Genomic DNA, 17,415 nt, shown 5'->3' with positions numbered 1-17,415 from the left:
CAGCCAAGAACTGTTAGTGGAGTGTTTCTGGAAGGAATACGTGGTAAATTTAAAAAAAAAAGTTGTCTGTAATTGTACATACGCGTCTTGCTCGAAATATTTACCTCAATTTATCGAAAAGGTGAAACAGCTGATGAGCTGCGCTCAAATTTCGCATTAGGAAGTAACGTAATCGCGGGAAATTTTTTTCCCTTCAAGATGGGAAGCCAAATGTCCATTGGTACCATCAAGGCTAGGGCTTCATAGTGTTTATCCCCACTCTCTCTCTATCTGTTTCTCTCTCTCTCTTTCCCGCTTCTTACATGACGCCACGCGACAAACATCGATCGGGCTGGTACTTCCTAGCCCAGATAGACTAAATCCAAGATAATGTGGCCCTGAGAAAGGAGACATACCAAGTTTTCGTTCCGGTCACAATTATTTTTAAATGTTCTCTCTTGATTAAATATACTTCAGCCATGGAGGCAAAATTACGAAGCGTGCGATCATTAGAATTCGTCTTCCGTGTCTTTGCGATGTAACCTTTTCCTCAGTGTTTTCATGGGTCTTATTTTTCTATTTCATCATCTCCCTGCGGAGACGGTGGATGGCTGCATCACAGAAGGTAGCGACGCATTTCTATACGGCGCACAGACTGTATACAGGAAGTTCAACATTGAGGAGGAGGTAAGGTTACTTGTTCCATTAGGTACTCTCCGAGTGGGAAATACAGTAGCACTGCAAATAGCTTATTTTCTTATCGACAACTTGTGAAAAATGCGAGAAATCTGTCAAATCTAAGACCTAATATGCCATTTTACTTCATGATGTTGGTGAACAGAATTTGCAGCGCTGTCAAAATCATTCGAACTACGCGCCAGAAAAAAAAAATTAACTTGCGAAAGCTCCAACTTAATATGGACATACCAAACGCGAAAATCCCTAATAAAAAGCGTAACGCCGCTTGGGATTCCTTCTACGTCGTTTAAGCAATCATTGCAGTCCTACCTGATCGACAAGAAATGATGCGAAATATTTTTGTCTTTAGGCAATTTTCAACGCTGTAGATGCATTAGAAGCCATGCCTGTGGCTAGGAAGTAAATTCTTTGCTCCAATAATTTGTCAAATGCTGTACGTCAGCTTTACTTTCTGTATATATTGTTACGGAAGAAGAAGACAGCAGAGACGAAAGCAGGAGTAACACTTCACCTTGGCAAATCCCCCCATGGTTGGTGCGTGCCATTTCTCAAGAAACCAACCACTACTTGCACTGCATCCAGTGCTGTAATTAAAACAATCTCATTGCCATCGGTGATGCTCTTTCTTCTCTGGCTTGCTCGTTATACTTAATGAAGGTGCCGAGTGTCCAACTCTTACCGTCCTAGACATACAACTTCAGTGCCCTATGTCTGGCTTAGTGATCGGCAACAGGTTCCTGGTGTGCATAAACCGAAAACCACGTCTTGGCACGCCTTATTGCTCCTTTTATGGCACACATTCAAGATCAATAACAGCGCTTTTTTGTTGTTCTTAGCGTAGTTAGCAGCGCCCCTACATCCCCTTCGCCAGAAAATAATGCCGCCCCCAAACTTGAGTTGAAAGCTTCATTGTCTTTACTGGGAAGACACCTTTTAGATCGCGTGGTCATCGCTCGGACGTTGCTTTCAGCGCTATTACTGCCTTAATCCTTAAAGGCAGCTTCTGACTTCCAGAAATTTGAGAAGGCACATGCCTTGATGGACCCGAAGATAGTGACACCGACTACGCCATTGTCTGGCCAGATACAGTGGAGACGAGGACTCTGGAGTAGGACGGAACTCCTTGTTCTCGAAAATGATCAGACGCCCCCCGGTTACGCTGTATAACTCCCCTTCATCTCTCCGCAATGTAGTATCGTGACCGCTGCGCTCTGCTGAGGAGCTATACTTGACAATCGGCATCTGTCACCTACATCTTTTGTCCCAGAGAAATGTCCCGTACCTCTCCCACCCTAAGGTGATGGTTTAAGACCTTAGCTTGCTTTTTATCGGTGGCGCTGTCCTTTTAGAAGAAAACACCAAGTGACGGAAGTTCCGGCGAAAGCTTGTCTGCAGCCCTGGGTACATGTGTTAGCAACCGTTGACCCACGAGCGGATAGGAGGGTTGATAGCCAGAGATGCCTAGCGGGTTGCTGTACAAAATCAGTCAGGAGCGGTCATCACTATTGCGGGAGCAGCTTTTCACCGTCATTATGGCACTCTAGACTGCACCTATTGTGAGCACCCGAAGCTGATGGTGACATGGTTTAATTCGTTCTCCTTGACAAAGTTCGAGAGCTCCTGTGAACAAAACTGAGGACCGATATCACTTCAGAGCACCTCTGGTATGTCGAAACGAGCCACGGCACTTTGGCAGCAGAACTCACTGCCTAGCTAGAAGTGCTGCGTAGCGTGAAACCTTCTTTACGTTCAATAGTTTTCTTGAAGAAGTCTTGCCCTCTTAGGAGGATTAAAAATCTGCCCCCACATGTTGCCATAAATAATCAGCAGATTCTGTTGGAAGCAAAGGCTCCACCAGGTGTGGTCTGGTTGCACAACTCTCGCAAATCTCCACAATGACCCTAACCTGATTTCCAATGTTAGGCGGTCATGCCGAGTCGCCGGCTCGTTCCTTGCAACGGTTAACGCCCTGGTGACTCTCGTGGACTAAAACACACAGAAAGAGAGAAAGAGAGAGAAAGTTATTTATTGAAAGGAAAGGAGGATATTTCGGCCGGTGGTAAAGATACACTGGCTTGCTAGTGCACACCAGAGAATGGAGAAAAGAGAAGTAGAGTCAAGGCGTGAATGGAGGGTGACGATGGCATAGTACAGTAAAATTCTCGACACCAAACCAATCACATGGTCAATATCACAGCAGTCTTTGCGGAATTCTGTTCTTTCCTTCTGCATACTGGTAGCATTTTTCAAGAAACCATTCAAGACGTGTTAAAATCACGCGTTCCATTGTTTTGCCAATGCAACTTGCGAGAGCTACAGGTCTGCGTGATGTACTGCCAATGGGCCGATTTATCCGATTTGAGCGAACCCAGAACGCGAGTTGCTTTTCATTTGATGTTCAAACACTGACAGCGACCCAAGTATTTCAATCCAGGCTAAAAGCATTTCGTTTGATTTGGCTCCAGGTGGTCAAGCACACTCTAGATAATTCCATCGGGCCCATGGAAAGAGCATTGTTTAAAACCAGAAAAGTTCATAAAGAGTAAATTCAACTACCAGCTGATAATCAGCGGCAGGAGGAACACACCGGTGCTGCGTTATTGATGCTACGGCACTAGATATGCTTCGAGCAATCCATGAAATTTCAAGTTCTCCTGGCATTGAAAACGCGCCAGGGCGCAGAAAAGATGCTGCTGTGAGGAAGAAGACGGCGGTTTTCGGACTATACACGGATACATGAGCACTTTCCGACCATCTAGTCTGCTGCAAAATGACCTCCACGGCTGTCGATGAAGTTTCTCTAAATAGCGCACTTGCCTTTGTGCACTCCCCGAAGCACGGAGATCCGAGACATACTTCGTCCCGCGGTATCGTCTTTCTGCGCATCGCCGAATCGTGGTAACTGCGCATAGAGCACATCTATTGTAGTTGTGGAATTCTCGGCAGTGATGCAGCTCGATGGATTCGTCCTGCGGTATTGTCTTTCTGCGCATCGCCGAATCATGGTAACTGCGCATAGACCACATCTATTGTAGCTGTGGAATTCTGGGCAGTGATGCAGCTCGATGTGTCTTGCAGATCCAGAATCATACACTACTCCACATCCGCTGGCATAGTAAGAGCTCACAGCTCACTTCTCAAACGTTGCGGAACGGGTCCCCGTCGGTGCAACGTACTTTAACAGATTGAAGATGTTCAAACCAGTGAAGCTACACACGTGGTTAGTATGTGGTCATTGTCGTACGTTTTGATATCAGCTCACCAAGTTGCGGATAAGAAGAAACTCCTCTATACAAGTTCCAGGTAGAGGCAGCTGCTGTATGTACTTCCGCGCAAAACAAGTTGGCGTTCCATCGCTCACAAATGCCGGCATTATTCAAGAACGCGGATCCAAAGTTGTGTCCCGAGAAGCGGAGCTGAGAGATAACGCAAAACTATCTCACTTCTGGGTGGACACGTCAAATCTGTAGCCCAAGCGACGTACCCAAGTAAAAATAAGACCATATAAAAATGATACCTTCTAGAGGCCCGTCGCGATGGCGCAGTGGTTAGATGCCCGACTACTTCATCAGAGTACCCATGTTCGAACCCGACCGCTGGAAGCTGCGTTTCGATGGAGGAGAAATGGGGGAGCTGTCCGTGTGCTTGCGACGTCATTGCAGGCTAAAATTCCCCAGGTGATCAAAATTACACCATAGTCCCCCGCTACAGCACCTCTTTAAATATCCCTACCACAAATGTTCATTACTGCACTAACCCAGCAATGGTGATGCGCATTGCAATCACCGAGTATAATATGGGCTGCGAAGTGCAGTCCACAAGCGACTGTAGTCACGATTCATCAAATCCAGGCCTAAGTGGGGTGTAGCCACCGATAACAGAGGATGGGTGTCCATTCAGGTTCACTGCTAAAGCAACATACTCATTGTAGCTCCTTCCGGGAACTTGATGTTGAACGAACGTCAAATAACAGCAAATTAATTGTAGAACTTTGCTTGGATGTCCAACCGGTTCGGATACGAATTGCTCATATTCGGACATGCTTAAAAAGGACGTAATATTTGGCTCAGAGATTACAAATACCCTAAACCGAGACTGGAATATTCTTTTCCTGAAGTCCGCTAGGCAGCTTTGCAGATGCTGAGCATATTACAATGAAATGCTGCCGATCGAGACATTTTCTCTTGTAGTGATGGTGGGAAGGAAATTAGATCATCATCGGTACAGCCTTCTATAAACGAGTAGCCAGAATGGTTTAGCAGCGTCTAAAATTGGCACAGCTGGCTTGGCAGCGGGCGTGTCCACACCAGCGGGGATCAGCCGTGGGGTGTCGATCAGTTGTTTAAGCATAACCTTAATTTGTGATCCGCAGTAAACCGACGCATTGACGACTGCGCCTCAGCGATTGCGCAGTGCATGGTGGAGGTGTCCATGCTGCAGAATCAAGTCTACCCCTGACTGGTTGAAATATTTAGCGCTTCCGCCGCTGGAACCGGTGACTTCTGCACAGAAGAGTGGCCTTCTTCCTGCTAATGTGTTGTCGGCTCATTTGCTGTATTTGAGATCTTATGGTTACGTGTGCGCCTGCACCCGCAGTGAACCGCATTTCTGGTCTCTGACCATTTCCCTCAAAATCTTTATCTATGTCCTTGCTTTCCGACACTCCCTTGAGGTTGCCATGTCCTTTGAATTTTACTCATTTCGGCTCTCGAACTGCACATTCAGGTCCGTCATGGTCTCCAGCGCAGCAAAGGAAGGTTTTGTTGCTAGAGCATTCCGCGCTCACGTGTGTCCCAACTTTAGAAATTTTCGGCACTGCAGAGGCCGGGGTAGATAAGGACACACTGGATGCCTCAAAATTCTATCTTCACAAGTAATGATAACCTGGTGCCTTCTAACACTAGTTTCACATATTTCGATCGACCAAACTGGTGAATGTTATTGATTTGGGCAGAGCAAGACAATAGTTTCACAAAATCCACATCATATTATCTCAATGTCCACATCAGAAATCACTCCCGCAATAGCACTGAGGTCATGAGCAACGAACGAGCGCACTTGTATATGCTGAGGTCTGACATAGCCTAAGCTACTCCAAGGTGTCCTAGTAGGAGACATCACTGGACAAGATATCAATTATAGCATTAATACGTATTTCACTGACTTGCTCCCCAACTAGCTGTCGAAAGGAAAGAGTGGGAGTCGGCCTGTTAATTATATGTATATCATCCATGCCATCGATAGGCATGTATAAAAGCGTGTAAGTGAGCAGTTACGCACTCACACTGACTTCATTTGAAGATGCCTCCCTTGAGAAGCAGACTATTAAACACCGTCAGATCCCCACATCAGTTCCAGTATTTCCCGAAGCTTTTGGAGACTTTTCTTTTTTTACCAGGAATGTTTCAGTGTACTTCATGAAGTAATGAACTCACCATCTTTCGACTGGGGTTAGTGAATTTCCCCTAGGCTAGTTGACGCAACCCTGAATGGAACCAACGAAGTCGCCTACATAAACAAAGCCTAGCTGCCTCTGCTTTTGACGGCGATGCCATTAAAGCTTTTGAAAGAGCATCCGCCATTGACTAGTACATGATTCTAATACCGGCATCTCATTAGCTTGATTCGAGTCCTCTCCATTTTCGGTGGCAAAATAGATTTCTGGCTCTCAGCAATGCTGTGACAGGTTGGTGGTCAGGTTTCAGTACAAAATGTAAGTCCCGAACACAGTAATCGAAGCGCCGGACAGTCAAACCACCAGCGTCTCCTTTTCTCTCTGGTTTTATGGATGCTTCGTTGACGTGAGCGAGGGTGACGCGTCCCATTAGTTGTCGTTCGCCTGTAGGCTGATCTTGAAGGAAAACAGCGCCCTCGTCAAAGAAGGTACAGTTTGCAGATATAACGGTTGACCGTAGTGATTGATAGCTGGCCATGCAAATGTTGGACGAGAGCATACCTTTAGTTTTCAAGAACGCTTCCTGCTGACTCGGTCCCCACATCTACTCGCTTCTCTTAAGCAGTTCTCGGATGGATGCCGTAACCTCTAACAGACGCGGTACAAACCTTCCCACGTGGCTCAACTATCCTAGAAATTGCGTTTACTATCGCAATTGACCGCAAGATCCATGCCCTTGATTCTTTTAAGATTCTCTAGGTCACGTAAGATATCGATGCCACTGACGACCACATCGAAGACTTTCATGCTTGAGTTTGGACTCCAAGTTGTTGAGGGTCAGCTTAGTTTTTCTGAAGCGCCTCAGGATTCTTTTCAGTCGTTTGCTATGCTCTTCATAGCCTCGGCCGAAGATCAAGATGTCGACAATCATGTTTACGACGCATTTCGAGAACTGAAAACCCCGTTCTCCTCCGACGGACTCATCTCCGGTTTCATTAGGCAGGCCACTCCTGGGTCGATGACTCTTTTTTATTCTCATCAAGTCAGGTGCCTCCTGCAACTTTCAACATCCAGGAGCAGTGTTTTATGGCGGAGGCAGTGGTAGGCGCTGCAGGTAACATCCCGTTGTAGACCACGAGATCTGGAAAGCGGGCCGCCCCAAAATATAAATTGAGTGTGTCACTCTGGGGATGGCGTTGCTTTCTTAAAAAGAGGGATATGTAGCGTCGTTACTAACCATACTATGAATAACTACCAGAGGGCGCCCTTTCGTATTGCTCATGTGTACGTATCTATAAAGGGCGCAGTAAAGAGTGCAAAACATATTTCATTGTAAGCCGAGACTGGTACATCGTTTTTCGTTCCACTACAGTAGGCACGCAACCTTCCGTTCTCTACATTCGCGAAAGTACAAAATATTTGTACGAATCGATAAGGGCACAATAAAACCCGCCGCCTTCTCTGTTTAGTTTTAGGTTTCACTAAATCATTGTTTCGAACAACAATTGCAGCCTACAACCGAAAGTTGATGCACTATACAGTCGCACATGAGCAGAACACAAGACCACGCCAGTTTATGTTACGTTGTTTTCAGGGCCGCTCTGGTTTCAGCAGAAGAGCCCACCAAAACCTTAAGAGATACATGTCATGCTGCAAAGTAAAAAAGCATAAGAAATTCAACTATCCTTGAACCAAGTTTTACAAGCATTAGCCATCGGCCGTAGCCGCAGTCGCTGCTGCCGCTTCGTCTTAGTTTACTTCCGCTCTTGGCAAACTTCTCGGCAATTAGCTAGCATAGCTTCTCTTTGTGTGATAGTCTCGGCAGCCTGTCTGGCACGACTGAGGTCTATGTCCTTAGTGAGACGGCATATGTGTATGGCGTATTTAACTAGGTGAAGTGAAGGAGCGGCGCAGATGGAACTTCATGAAGACGACGATGTTTAAAGCACAGGGCGAGAGTGTTTTGAACGAGATGTTCACTGCGCAGTGAAAAAGTGTGTTGCAGTTTTACATGAGGCGTGATTAGGGGCGGCGAGAGCATAGTGCCCTCGTGCCTAGGCACGATGATGAATACGACGATGTTTGCTGCACAGCACGAGATGAAACAACATGCAGCTCCCAAGTACGTGGTGCCATCTATATAACTCATGAAGTGCTAGGTGCAGGAGTAACAAGGAATGACGTTGAATAACGTTGAATAACATGAAACTCGCTAGTGAAACCCGTATAGCTAAGGCTCGAAATCTTGCTCTCACACAAAGATGGAACTTGTATTCTGCGCACGCGCCAGCTAGTCCTCACCAATTTCACCAGTTCCCATCATATATTACTCAGGAATTGAAATCTGTACTTTTGTGATGTGCCATACAGACGAACCTTTTTGTTGTTATGGAATTTTTATTTTCGTTTCTTTCGCTTGCCCAGCAGTTATATTACTTTTTTCACTTGGTTGACTACAATTAAAACGTGGTGAAAACGCACTTTTTTTGTACAGTGTACATAAAACATATTGTTTTATGAAAAATATTCACAATTATTCGCTTTTACAGTCTTTGCCACGCCAGCTCTTCGCGACTGTTCAGAATCGCTACCTTTGTCCTCGATGTCTAAAGACTATAAAATAATTTCGCGAATAATGTTGCATACAAGTAACAAAACATCGCTTCTCTGTAACCTATCTCATGGCAGAAACTGTCAAGAATACTGGCAGAGTGTGAGGATCACCTTTCTTTTCTGACCTGTCTCACAATTATTTCTCCCTTTTGGGTAAAAGAATATACAAGTGATACAACTGAAGTAGGTCAACAGCAACTTCTTTATTCTTCTATCTACTCTCCAATAAAGCGAGGCTTTAAGCCCTGTTCATTTGCATTGTTTCTAAGCCCTCACTAAACATATTAATTGTGTATCAAATTCGACGCTGCATGGTATGATACTATAATGCCCGGTATACGTGCACGATATCTCTTAGGACCCGGAAATTGATGAGTACAACATCTCTGACATCGAGAAAAAAGCGGACCTCAATCGCAAGAAGCTCATAGCATTAAACATGCTGGTTGGCTCTGATGGTATCCCCGGAGTAGGCATGGTGACGGCGGGACAGCTGCTGAAGGAATTTGGCGACGACGATCCCATCAAAAGGTCAGACCCCTCCTGGGGGCGACAGCTATTCCGATCGGGTCTTCAAATATTCACCATTGTTCTTTAGAAAGCCATTCGACTATCTGCACCTTTTTCAACATGACATCATTAAATCTACGATTCTGCACATGCAGGCTCCATGCGGTGCGCCATGCACTGGCGTGCCCGCCATTTTCATGTCAGATGGTGATGGCATCCATGTTTTTCTTTCATTTCTGCTAGCATTCGCATTAGCAGACGGGCGTTCCAACTTGAAGCGGCAAGCATTGGTCGCCGCTTATCGTCACTTATTTGAGAAATAAGAGTGTTTACTTTACATCTTAATTTATCTGTTTGATTGTTCCACTTGCGCATTTTCGCACATCTGTTTTACTGAGCTTGTTTGCGAGACGCTATGTTTGCTAATGCGATAGTATCAAAGGTTTCGTTCACAAGAAAACCCGGCATCAGTCCATGTCAAGAAAAATAGCCATTAATCGAGAGGGTGATGACGTCACAACGCTACGTGCATGGGCGAGCTCTGATTGGTCGGAGGAATGTGGCATCATGAGACCACATCTCATCGCCACCCTCTCAGCATATAAGGGAGGCCACGTATGCAGGTGGCACTGCTAACCGCTGATTGGTCGCCGGGTTGTGTTATGCAGTCAAGAGTATGGCCGAGTCGCAGGTGTTCTGGCAGTTAGTGGATGACATGGTCGCTGTGGTGTGGGACGTCATGAAATCACGTGCCGTGAACTAGTTTGCAAGTGCGCTGGCAGTTAGTAGCTAGAGGATGCACTGGTCCGTGACATGATGGAGCGGTGCCAACTGGTGGGATCCATAAGCTCCTATTAGTGAACAAAAATGGTAGTAAAAGTGACAACAAGCAGGTTGGACTGCCTCAAAGTAGCTTCTAATGTCGCAAGGCGACTTGAGCGTTCACACAATTTTTAACCATATCCGAAAATTTGTACCTCAAGCCCAGTATCTCTGATTTTCTACGGGCACCGCGACAGGCTGCATGCTGACCTTCAAGCTTTCGCAAAATCTGCTTACCAGATTTCTATATGCCGACTTTGTGGCAAGTGTCTCCAATGCTCTGATCAAAGGTTTGTACTCGCTAACCACAAGTCCTGCCTTGCATCGATGACACCTCCAGGCTGAAAAGATGGACGCCGAACGAGGTTCCGGAGGCGTCTCAGGATAAACCCAGCACTAGCGACCAGCATAAAGGTGAGCCTGAACAAGTGAAATTCAGGGTTGCAGTTAAGCATCATAAGGACGCAGGGTCAGCCACAACTTCGCTCCTGCGCTTGAAGGTCACTTTTCGAGAGGACATGGCCTGAATGTTTGGCATGAGTGACATAGATAATGATAATTAAATCTTTATTACTTCCAAAGAAGGGAAACGAGAACGTCAGTTGCACAGCTTTAGAAGACGTCGGCAAGGACCCCTTGAGATGCTGCAGCCACCAATGAGTTCTGGATGATCCAGCGCGGTTGAGCTCGATCAGTGGTATGCATGAGGGACTCCCGCGTGTTAGGTGTTTGGGAGTCGTCTATGATCGAAGGGAACAAAATGTGGCGCACCTTGGTGCGCTACATTTCGTACCCTTCGGCGGAACTGTGACATATCCGCGTCACCTGAAGTAGTGTGGTCGTCTGATATGTCTTTGCACCATGGGCTGACTACGGTCGGATATAGCTTGCTCTATAAACACGAATTAGGGAAACTTCCAATCTGCAGCTTTCGCCAGAGTACCTCCTTTCGTCTAGGGAGGCTATGGGCCGCGAGAAGGTAAAGACATTGGCCTAGCCTGCAGTGTTCCAATCTTTCATGGAGACGTAGAGCTCTAAAGATCTAAAAATAGGGGCTAAGATACGTACGCAGTTGGAGTTTATGACATACCATGACCGTGGTTTTGCTCGGATCGGTGTGCTGGAGTCGCAGTCTTATATGTATACGTGAGGCATAGTATTCCGTGATACGAGCGCAAGTGGTCGCAGCAGGTAGGACAGAGCCGCTGTCTTCTTATCGCTTATTGATCACAATATCACGGTTATTATAACGATAGCTTATTGTTAGGACACTTGTCTGTCGATCTCAAGGGGGCAGGTTCAATCCAGGCCGTCACCATTCCAGAAAGGTCGTTGCTCGTGCGAATGCGTGCGAGCCGTCGTACAGATGGCGGAAGTACAGTGTCACTTCAAGTCATATTTTCCTAGCTATAAATATGCCAATTACTGAATTAACATAAATTGCGAGAAAATAATAATAACAGAATTTCCCAGCTACGTTTTTTTCCTTTTCTTTTTACTGCAAGGCAAGCATCTAAAGAGGTTGAGGTTGATGCTGACTACATAGCCTTGAGGATTCTGCCGGATTGCTCCACCGTATAGCCGCTTAATTAATAATGTTCACAAGTCAGTCGCACACGTAATAGATGATAGTCACTATTATGCCACCATGTGGATTCCGAATCCAAATCCTCTAGGATTCGGATTCGAAAAATAAGGCGTGAAACCTCCCCTCTGCAATACCGGTTTCCTACCGGCTAGACAATGTCCTGAAACATACAAAAATCTATAAAGGGCAGCACAGTTTATTGCCGCATAAAACGAAAATTTCAGGGAACAGTCATTAATATATCTTCAAAACTAGGATTTCCATCCTCCTAGCAGTATTCTTCGCTACCAGCCTCCATCACGGTCTACTAGAATAACCCCCGCGTACACATCGCCCGCTCTTCGCGCGTCAGGATAACTTCCTCGTCTCATGTGTCACATGGAGTCCAAAAAGGCAGTTCTGCACTTATTCAGATACAATAACTGCGCATAAAGCTCGGCGCATAAAGATGTCGATTTGGTTATTTTCAGCAGATGTGTATTGCGAAGCTATAGCTTTGTTTGTGGGGTTTAACGTGCCAAAGCAACTCAGGCTATGAGAGACGCTGTAGTGTAGGACTCCGGAAATTTCGACCACCTGGGGATGTTTAACGTGCACTTACATCGCACAGCACACGGCTGTCTTGTTTTTCGCTTCCAATGAAAAGCAGCCGCTGTGGCTGGGATTCGATCCTGCGTCCTTGGGAACAGTAGTCGAGCGCCCTAATCACTGCGCCACTTCGGCGGGGCACGCGAAGCTATGGAGACATCCGCTCGATGTAGCACAGATAATGTGTGAAGACAACGATACATTCGCTCTGCAAAAAATATCTCAGAAGGTATATTCGATTAACACCACTTGGTTGTCAACTGGTTCCCAGAGACACTGCAGCGTTTCACGTGGGATAGCGAGCCCGGGGTAGCAAACGTACTGCGGGTCTAAACAGAGGACAAACGCTCAGCAAACTTCTTGCACGTTATTAGTCATTCTAGCACATTTCTCACAAAAAAAAATGCGGTTCTTCTAATCCTCTAAAAACAGAAACATTATAGCACCAGACACTCATGGGAGTTTAAAAGATAGTAAAATAATTTCACCCTTCCCCTGTAACCATCGTATTCAAATAAAATGCAGTAATTGCATTTAATTATCTAATACTGCATTCCATTATGTATTGCATGCATTGGTTTTGCATTTAATTGAGCTTAATTATCCGCAGTTAGCACAAGTGTGATCAGCACTTAATATTCCTCAGATATGTGCTGGACACGTGCTTTTCTCAACGATTGTGACGTCGTTCCTGCTGTTCGTGACATCATAAGCTACGTTACCACTTTCGCAAAAAGAACTGATGCTCTACAGCTCACCAGTTCTCGCCTTTATATTTCGCCTGCAGGAGAAAGCAGAAATATTTTCTCAGCACGTATTCAGTCAAATCTCACACTGACTTTTTTTTTGTACGCTGCATACGCAAAACTGACCCGGCGTACGAAGAGAAGCGCGACAGTACCGGACGTGCATGCGACGTGGGCGAAGAAAGCAAGCTGGAGTTCAGTGTCAGGAACGAAATGCATGACCAGGAACCCCATTTTCAAGAGGTGAGCATGCTTCGAATTATTTTAATGTGACGGCTCTTAAAGGAACGTTTCCTGGTTCTGAGGAGTCGTTCGCGTTGCATGAAATGGTCCTGGAGCGCCATGTATTTCCTGTTTTGAAAGCAGGATGTTGTGATTGAAGAATTGAAATGCGTCGCTACAGTCTCGCAATATTCTGAATGAATTTATTTTTCTCCTCTGTTACGTAAAATACTATAGCATACTATAGCACTATACAATACAATATATAATACAATGATACCATACAAAGCAGGCACTAGATATCTATATAGAAGTCAAACTGAAATTGAGGTATCATATTAGAGTTACAATATATTTCCTATTATTCTGTTATTGCTACACTTTCAAATGTTCTTTTGTAAAAGCAGGGAGTATCAAATTGCGACAGAGGTTAATTACAACGTTCGTCTTCCTTTTTTATAACCGATATTTCTAGCATTTTGTTGTCATTGGAAATATGGAAATTAAAAGAATTGTCAACGATGAAGTCTGACCAAGCGGTAAGAACATCTTCCGTGAATAAAGTAGGATTCTTTTGCATTGGTGTCATCATTCACAGAGGTAGTACATTTCCTATTCCTTACGGAAAGAAAGATTATGTAGCCTGCTTGGTGAAAAGTAACAGTTTCATATTGCTTCTGTAAAAAAATGCACGCCTGCCTGAGACACTCGCAGGCTACACACATAATGAATAAAATATTGAAGTTGTCGCTAATATGAAACTCCAATGCTTCTTCTCCATCAAGCTCAAGTTTTGCTATGATTTTTTTGTCGCCTTGTTTGAGAAATTTGTCATAAGGCACCTTTTAAAAAAAGTCCGGGCTGTTTTTATTGCTTCTCGGAAACATGCAATCGTGCTAAACGATATGTAAAGTTTAATATTACCTCTTTTGTCAGTTCGGTTCGATATCACGACACAAAGTTACGAATATATATCTAAAGCGCATAAACAGACCTCTCACTCATTTCACCATTTTCGCGTGCATATATCTTATAATATGAATGGTGTTCTATAATTTTTTTTCATTAACTACTGTTGTATCCTACCAAAAGCACTTATTATATAGATCTGTATGCATGATCATAAACAGGTCGTATCTGTCATTAGGATAAAAACGCACAAATCGGAAGCCTGTCAGCAATGAGTGAATGGGAATGAAAGTGGGAGAGTGCTTCGTCTGAGCTACATCGAAAAGGAAGCGCTTTTGAACCAGGAGCTCGGAAAAGAAACAATTGTTACACTCTAGGCAGACGAGGAGTTTCTGAGGGGCGTTCCCAAAGTACCCTTTATCACACGATATCTTCACTAATACAAATGTGCTAACGAGAAAATCAGAACCTTGTTAAGAAGAATGTCTTCGCCACAAGGGTTCACAGTCCAGCATGTGAAGCGAGCGTATAGTTCGAATGCGTTTAGCATGCGGTCGGTTAACGATTTAGAAACACTTGCCATGGGGTCTCTTCAGCAGCCAGACACAACGGCATTAAGCATTCCTGTCGATACAGCCCAACAAAGGTCATGCATACATTACATCGAATAACTAAACATTAGCCATTGTATTGTTCACTGTAATTAGCAAACGTCTAAACATTGCCAATGGCATATTGTGTACAGGTCATATCCGAGTACATGGATAGCCAGGAGAACATCCAGGACCCCGGGGATTTCAAATGGCAATCTCCTTCCGTTGAAAAGTTTCAGGTAACTGCCTAGCCGCACCTTGCTATTTCGAAATTCGCCTAATTCGAACAGCCACGTTACTCGAACCTGTGATTTGGTGCAGGCAACATGAGGTATGTTGTAAAGTTATCTTGTTATTCGAACTCCTAGTATTCGAACAAAACTTCGGCCTATATTCTTCGAACTTGTACTATTTCGGTTATTCCGTTTTATTTACTGGAGCCACGTGACAGCTCAAAAATCAATCCTTCCTCATTTCTTTACACAGCATGGAATGGGCTAGCCTCCAAGCTATGTCACTTTATGAAACAAGCCTGAGGCTTCAAAGCTGCTGAGCATATAATTTCCTCCAGCAGTTAGCTTCTTGTTTAGTTAAAAGGCACCGCGATGACACAGGATTGCTTTTTCGCAGGTGGTATATCTTATGGTTATAGTTAGCAAAGCTAAAATAACGCACCCTCGAAGGCTGTTGCGCTCATAATGTTGTGACAAATGAGGATACAAAGACGGTGACCTTTTCAAGGATTTCATCGAATCATCCTAGATAACGTGACTTTCGTTATTCTAGTCGAAAACAAATTATAGGAGTGTAAAAGCAAATTTTCGCTGGACGGATTCTTCCTTGTAAGTATACTTTAGACATTATGTATGCATCACTCCCAGGATGTCCTGCTAGGAAAATTAAATGGTTCTTCTATGATCCTAATTGTTGTTGTTGTTGTCGTTGTTGTTGTTGTTGTTGTAGGAAGAAAGAAAAGAAAATGCACGGGCCTGCTACTGGCTCTATAGCTGAGCCACCTCCGCTGTCTCGTGCAGACAGAAGATAAAATAGAAAAGAAAGAAAGAAGAAGAGGCAGAGAAAGACGCGCGCCGAGGCGGTGGCGGGTTCAATGACGGTCTACAACAGATAAAAATCAGTAGCTGACTAGCCCCCGCCACAAGCGGCTTTGACCTACCGTCCCAGCCCCGTAGGGCCAGGAACTGCCACCCTTCACCACCTAACGACTGAACGAAGGCTATGAAGCCAGTGTCGTGTGATACATGAAAACTAATGTAGTGCCTGTTATGTATTAAACAGCAAAACGATTAAACGAGTCTGCTTCAAAAACCGGGATGAAAGCAAGCAACACAGCAGTGGTTAAAACGCAGTGCTTCTATTCCTTATTTTATCAGCATCTTTATGTCGCAGCCATCGTTTGGTTTAATAAATCAAAACATAAGACATAAGAAAAATAATAAATTCATAGACTGCCTGGAGATTGCAATCCAATACCACGTGGTTATTCATGTATTGTTTTATGAATCATTATAAACAAGAAATCGTGAAACAACAATGAGATATCTATATTGGAATCGAGGCCTATAGCGTCTCCCATTTGCTTCATAGGATGTGGCACCCGCTACGTTCTGAGCTATACACGTAAAGTGCAGGTATACGTAGTACGTACCGTAAAGGAATTGCGCAGCGTATGGTACCTGTATCTGCGGAGGCACTTGCACTCCTTAAAGACGTACGCCCCGAAACAGTGAGGAGAGTTTCACCAGTGAGAGATAACTATATTATCAGCATTCCAATTTTTTAACACTGTTCAAAAACCTTTAACCCTCTCTTTATCATTGCCACTCTTCCGCCAGCGACTGGAACTCATGCCCTTCCTCTCTGTTCCCCTTCCTTCTGTTTTCTTCAGAACTTCATGCAGGAAAGTTCGAACTGGAATCATAACGAATCATTGAAGGAGCTGTTTCCGCTACTAACTCGATGGCACGTCGACAGTGGGGGCGAAAACGTTGACTGCTTGACGGCTACGGGGTAAGCCATTCTTTTCGCAGTGCGCCTGTATGGAATACGTTTTTTTGTTATTTGAAGGCAGGGTCATAGTATAATCGGAATCAGGTTCGGCGTGCATGGAAAGAAGACCGCGAAGGCTTCTAAATTACTTATGACAAAGGGTAGCCCTTAGCTTATTTTTCTTCCAGTACAGAGGTTCGCTGTTTAGCCAGATGGCGGACGGTCTCTGAGTACCGCACAACCTGTTCAGCCCCAGCGACGGAAGGCGTGCAACTTCGGGCAGTAGCATTGGGTCCATCGCAATAACGGCTTAGCGACTGTGCACCAAAGGAACAGTCCGAGGCACATCCTCTTTTGAAGCGCACGGATATACCAAACATTATTGAGGCATTTAAGACCCCCTAAGAGCGGTAAGGCGAAAGCCTTTGGGGCTGATTTTAAGATAGTGTTTATTTGCCAGAACCCCACCTATCACACAGTACTTCCCTGCTGAAAAAATTGTATGAGGCTTCCTCACTCAATTCACATAAGAAATCACATACAAGTCGCATATAATTGCATAAGGTCTCATAGTTTCTTGTACATTGTCATAAATTATGTACGATATTTCATAATAAAGATGTGCACCGTATGAGACTATGCGATTATATAAGATTTTATGGGGTTATTGCACCGTAGAACTTTGGTTTTTCAGTAGGGTTCTTCCGTGTCGGATTCGAGGTGAGCGTCTACGCGGCGGCGATG

The 17,415-nt window shown here is 44.8% G+C and overlaps 1 protein-coding gene across 1 annotated transcript; it reads left to right on the top strand.

Moving 5' to 3' along the window:
- The first annotated feature begins 525 nt into the window (after positions 1-525).
- Positions 526-10,868, top strand: LOC146181406 (flap endonuclease GEN homolog 1-like). The gene is made up of 3 exons (XM_084577884.1): positions 526-666; positions 9,045-9,217; positions 10,359-10,868. Exons 1-3 carry the CDS (start codon positions 541-543, stop codon positions 10,543-10,545), a joined length of 486 nt encoding a protein of 161 aa, XP_084434010.1. The 5' UTR covers positions 526-540; the 3' UTR covers positions 10,546-10,868.
- The last annotated feature ends 6,547 nt before the right edge of the window (positions 10,869-17,415 follow it).

The sequence above is a fragment of the Amblyomma maculatum genome, chromosome 8, assembly GCF_055883805.1.
Source record: "Amblyomma maculatum isolate TAMU_Amacu chromosome 8, ASM5588380v1, whole genome shotgun sequence".
In the NCBI taxonomy this organism is placed as follows: Eukaryota; Metazoa; Arthropoda; class Arachnida; order Ixodida; family Ixodidae; genus Amblyomma; species Amblyomma maculatum.
The sequence above is the reverse complement of the archived record's forward strand: the minus strand, read 5'-3'. Positions and strand labels throughout refer to the sequence as shown.

Coding starts and splice junctions, on each gene's coding strand:
- LOC146181406 (XM_084577884.1), top strand. CDS start 541: ATGGGTCTTATTTTTCTATTTCATCATCTCCCTGCGGAGACGGTGGAT. Junction 667..9,044: donor AGTTCAACATTGAGGAGGAG/GTAAGGTTACTT, acceptor GATATCTCTTAG/GACCCGGAAATTGATGAGTA. Junction 9,218..10,358: donor GACGACGATCCCATCAAAAG/GTCAGACCCCTC, acceptor TGACACCTCCAG/GCTGAAAAGATGGACGCCGA.